Genomic DNA, 5,709 nt, shown 5'->3' with positions numbered 1-5,709 from the left:
AAGATAAAGTTAACCCATAATGAAATTAATTTAATTAAAAATTAAGTTAATAAAAAAAAATAATTAAAAAGTTAAAAGTTAAATTTGTTTCATTCTATGACTTTAGGGTTTCAGTTTTATAAATAACGGAGAAAACAAATATACACCTTGCTTGGAAACATGTTTTATTTACAGATACTTATTAAATTTAAGTAATAAAGTTTTTTCGAAAGGACCCGGTACTAATCATATGAAAAAAGTGGTTTCAGTCGAATTGACTGAAACTATGATATTTTGTAACTTATGAGATGCTGAACAAATATCTTCAACAAAAAGTGTGAAAAAACAGTTTTTTTTTTCTAGTGCCATTAGAAAATTGCTATTTTAGGTCTAACTGAACCTTTATCTACAGTACATAAATTACTTTTTTAACTGTATAGATATTTATACATAACCATGTGTGTCCATTATTGAATAGATTTATGTCTCATTGTATGTATGTGGTGCGGGAAGGAGGGCATGCAATATGGATATGTATTGGTATCTGTGTATTTCTATCGATAGTTATTCTATTAGTATGCCTGATATTATTACATCTAAAAAATTGTGTGTGTGTGTCTGTTGGGCGGATTAGGTTAGGTTATACACACACACATACACGTATGCACGCACACACACACATTTTTTGGACGTAATAATGTCAGATATACTAATAGAATAACTATCGATACAAATACACACATACCAATGACACCCATATTACCCCTCCCCCTACCGCACCACATACATACACTGAGTCATGAATCTATTCAATAATGGATACACGTATGGTTACATATAAATGCCTATACAATTAAAAAAGCAATCTATGTACTGTAAATAAAGGTTTGGTTAGACCTAAAATAACAACTTTCTAATGGTGCTAGAAAAAAACTGTCCATTTTCTCACACTTTTTGTTGAAGATTTTTTTATCAGCACCTCATAAACTATAAAATATCATAGTTTCAGTCAATTTGACTGAAACCACTTTTTTCATATGATTAGTGCGGGGTCTTTTTTATTGGACATTTTTCCTCGAAGATTGTAAAAAATGAGCTCTCCTGCACTGAACAGCCTTTCGACGTCTCGCGACATCTTTATAGCATGATTAACTTCAAGATAATTGAATTAAAAGTTAATAGTTACCGATAAAATGTAACTATGTTAAGTTAAAAGTTAAGAGCATAAAAATGTAACTAAGTTAAGTTAAAGCCATTTAACTTTTTAACTGTTTAACTTAACTTTTAACTTTTTAACTAGTTACTTCCCAACCCTGTATAAATCGCTTTATTCATTTATGTGTAAATGTTTTTGATTTTCTCATATAAGATAAATGTCCCAATTAGTGACCAAGTAATGTCATCGTGAAAATAAGTAAATTAATTAATTAATAATGTTTATGTTAAACCAAGTACATACCAAATTGATTTTGTTGGAAATTACTTAAACATTTAGGACTTTAATTGTATTGTTGCGCTCGCGCTTGTATTCGCGATCGCGCACAGAGGAAATGAACGAACACAATTATAAAAGAACGAGAAGCTTTACTATGTACAGCGAAATACGAGTTTAGAGTTTACTCAGTCTCAATATAATCGTAACACGTCCGCTCGTGACTACGACCCGCTGTCAACTTTGTCAGCTATTGTTTACTCCTCGTCAACTGTTGTTACTCCCCGTTCAACCTCTTCGCTTGTCTCCCTATATCGGTATCATTGAGTATTGTTGCATCTCCGGTAACGCGGGCGCAACAGTATTATATATTTTTATAATTTATAAGAAAATTTTACTTTATAATATTTTCTTAAAAGTGATTAATATACCTCGCCTCGACACGGTGCGACGAGACAGAGCAGCGATATAAACATAGATAGTGGCGTGTTGTTGTTTCCCTCGCTATGTGCTGCCATGCGTTTCTTGACCAATTGAACCGTTAGGCTTCGAGCAACTTCAGCGGCTCGAGCGTTCTTCTTTTCTTCACGTAATTTTCTAAAATTAATTTCTGGGAAACTTTTGCAAATATCACAAAACGATATGATACTTTCTTGCTCATCTCAATCCGTTTTGCGCTCTCGTAAAGTTTGAGAATGATGATCTGAAAAGTTTACAAAACTAGTAATTGCCGCGTTGCATTGCCGCGTGTGCGTGGCGCTTCTTCATAATTTAAAGCACATCATAAATCGAAAGAAATGTGGGAAGAAACCAGGATATAAAGTATCCTTTTGAGTAAAGGGAGATTGAATCTACTCGGACGAAGCATTCGCATAATTATGATTAAACTTCACTCAAGAGTGCGATTGATTACATAATTATGCTCTGCATTTGTCCGAGTAAATGCATTCGTCCGAAAATGTAGCTGTTTAAAGCTGGCGATTGACAAATGTTTTTAATTTCCCGCAAACACTGGCAGAAAATATTTATATATATCGCTCATTTGCTGCAACAATGACAACTAAAGAATCGTCCTCATTGAGTTATTAGTACAGGGAGAAAGGTTGATACATGTACTATTATACATGTACTATTTACAGCTAAAACGACGATTACTTACGATGTTACTTTACTAAATTATGTTAATATGAAATTTTAAAATTTTCATACAAAGTTATAGCAATTCAAAACATTAAATCGTGTCTTCTGAAAAATCATAATTTTTTAGTTATGTTGCAGCATTGTTGCAGCAAATAAGCGATATATGTCTTTTTGAACAAGGAATATAATTTTGGTTTATATAAGACTATACAGTTAACTTATAAGACAGTTACTATACAGTTAGTATACTTATAAGACAGTTTGTCGTCAACAACGTCTGTCAAAAATAAAATGCAAAAGGCAGAAAAGCGTAAAAATAAAATTCGCTCCAATCCATTTGGATAGAAGTGAGCATAGACGGTAGGCTTGCTATTATAGATACATAATAGATACATAAATAACATATATCCTTTGGCTTCAACATAAGCTTTGACATAAGGTAGCTTGTGCAGCAATCGCTGCTTCTACCTTGAGTTACAAATTGATATTCGTCTCTCTTAACTGACGTTAATGAAGTAGCCTGTCATACATCTAAGTTAAGCACGAGGGTAAATGGTAAATTTTGCGGAATTGGATACTTCTTTTTTAACACCAGTTTAGTTTCTTTTGACAAACCGCTAGTAAGTATAGGAGTCCAAGTTTTAGTAACTAGATCGTGAACAAGCGGACCCGTAACCGCATCATCGGTGTTAACGCCCATCAAATCCATTTTGAATGCAGCGATGTCGTGCTCTGCATCCGCGGGTTCTGCAGTTAATGTTATGGAACGATTCACTGAAATAGGTGATACTTCGGATTCATCTTCATGTAATTCCTTTGAAAGAAAATAAAATCTTGTTAAATGACAGGTTGTGGAGCTCCAGATAATGTAAATATCTCCGGGCATACCTATACGGACAGCCTCGCGACTATTGAATGATCATTGGACAAGACCAAACTCGAAGTTCGTAGTCTAGGGAAAAAATTATGTCAAAAAATTCAAAGCTTGTCTCTACGGACAGCTTTACAACCAATCAATGGTCACTAGACGTGACTAAATTCACGGTGATGGTTCTTCGTCCAAAAATCAAGTATGTTAATTTTCCGGCTTGTCTCTATAAACAGCCTTGCGACCACTAAATGGTTGTTGGACAAGACCAAATTCGAGGTAATGGTTCGTAGTCCTGACATACAATATATAACAAAATTACTCGGAAGTCTCCATAACCTCAACAGGTGGGTCTCTGCTCGCTTCGGCGTCTCGCAACTCATTGGAGTCAGACTCATCACGAAGCATCTCCTATCGTCTCAAATGAACCATGTCTGACCGTGTCAGAATGTCCAACAACCTGTCTAGTTTTCCCTTTATAGTAGCTGCAGTTTGATGGTCCGACAAGCGAGAACGATCTGTGGAACGATCTCTCGAAACCTCATATCAAAGTCTCCATGCGAACACGTGAGAGTTTTGACCTCGGAGGTCTATACTCGTAGCTGTCCTCGCAAGAACGTTCACGAGAACGCTCCTGAGAACGTTTTCAAGATTTGAATGAGAATGTTTATTTTTCTCGAAAAATGAAGAGCACACGCAGGCATGATGCTTCAATTGGGAGAACAAGCGACATAATAAAGATGCGCCATACACACGCGGTAATGCAACGCTAATTGTTATGAGTTTTTATAACGCAAGCTTTAAAGATGTTTGTTGGAAGGGAACATACATTTTCTACTCGGACGAATGCAGAGCATAATTATTAATTAATTTAGTATTGAATGTATAAACTTTATTGGATATAGATACGATAACCTGTTTTCGTTTTTCATACGAATGTGAAATACCATCAAGTCACTCTCACATGCGTCTCAGAAATTAATGTTTCATTATCGTATTATATTACCGTGCGTCGAGAGATCACACTGAGTTGATATCGATTGATATCGATAAGATGTTCTTACACTCATGTCAAGAGATTGACATGAGAAAATCAATACGAAAAGAAAAATAGAAGAATTGCACGAATCTGCTACGTAATATAAAACCGATAAAAATACAATTATATAACCGATTAAAAGACAATTATATGCGGACAAACGTATAACAATCGTGACGTGTAAAGATCGAACGAGTCTTGAAAAAATCAATCGCGAGATTGCTTCTATTGTTGTCAATTTAATATTGTTTAAATTCTTAATTAGTATTTATTCATTTATTCGTGGACATGAATGTCAGGAGTGCTGCAGATATTGTGATCGACAAGCACACTCGTACAGGCGTATCGAAGCGTAATAATATTATATATATTGTTCTCGCCAATAGTAATTCATGTTTACAGAAAACGTGGTTTGACAATTACATGTGCAGCGATCACATATGCTCGAGATTGCATCCAACGGCTGACCATTCGACCGAATTAACTAATAATTTACTAACAATATTGGTTTAATAATTACATGCTCTTCCTCGTTACATGCTTTTCCTCGCAGGACTTAAATTTCGTCTAGATATCAATTTCACTCTGCTTAAAGAAGAAATTCACGAGAAAGGGTAGTGCATTCGCATCACTCCTCCTGGTAGCCCCCTCCGTCCTCTCTCCCTCCCCGCTTGACATCTCATATTTCATTAATTGAGCTCATAGAGCTTGTATTAAACCTTTTATATTCAATCTCCGCATAGCATATTCGCCCGCATGTGAAGTTAATCAAGGATCAGCTCGTAAACCTGGCTATTGAAATTAATGTCTTTTACATATCGATTTGTGATAAGCGATAAACTCATCGAGAAAGCAAGATGTAATCACATGCAATACAACAGTGAGATTAATATCTTTGGCATTTATTAACATGTATAACATACACACACATACACACACACAAAACATGTTACCCAAGTTATAATCAGAAAATCAGAGAATTAATCAATTCCGGTAACGATATCGGCGTTACTGACTACCGACACTCATCTAGCATCCATTAACTAATTAAAGATTTAGTGTAGCTAGCACGTGCGTGGCGTTTGCAAAACTATATACGAAAATAATGATCACTCGCGGAAACATAATACCGAAACACGCGTCTCTCAATATCTCGAACTTTAAAAGTCATGCATTCTTAACTATGAGAAAAAATCACCGAATCGATATTTATCATTAAAAAGAAATAACAATTTGAAAACATGACAAAAT

The 5,709-nt window shown here is 35.0% G+C and overlaps 1 protein-coding gene across 1 annotated transcript; it reads left to right on the top strand.

Moving 5' to 3' along the window:
* Window positions 1-3,623: 3,623 nt before the first annotated feature.
* On the top strand, window positions 3,624-4,300 carry LOC116843261. The gene is made up of 2 exons (XM_032813541.1): window positions 3,624-3,766; window positions 3,902-4,300. The coding sequence occupies exons 1-2, from the start codon at window positions 3,624-3,626 to the stop codon at window positions 4,074-4,076; spliced, it is 318 nt and encodes a 105-aa protein (XP_032669432.1). The 3' UTR covers window positions 4,077-4,300.
* Window positions 4,301-5,709: the final 1,409 nt, after the last annotated feature.

This window comes from Odontomachus brunneus, unplaced genomic scaffold, assembly GCF_010583005.1.
Source record: "Odontomachus brunneus isolate Ranch 3 - 2012 unplaced genomic scaffold, Obru_v1 Obru_scaffold_003, whole genome shotgun sequence".
Classification (NCBI taxonomy): Eukaryota; Metazoa; Arthropoda; class Insecta; order Hymenoptera; family Formicidae; genus Odontomachus; species Odontomachus brunneus.
The sequence above is the reverse complement of the archived record's forward strand: the minus strand, read 5'-3'. Positions and strand labels throughout refer to the sequence as shown.

Bases quoted from the DNA above. Each gene is read 5' to 3' on its own strand.
- LOC116843261 (XM_032813541.1), top strand. From the start codon at position 3,624: ATGTTAATTTTCCGGCTTGTCTCTATAAACAGCCTTGCGACCACTAAA. The intron at 3,767-3,901 runs GTGGGTCTCTGC...TTCCCTTTATAG, and splicing joins AGTCTCCATAACCTCAACAG to TAGCTGCAGTTTGATGGTCC.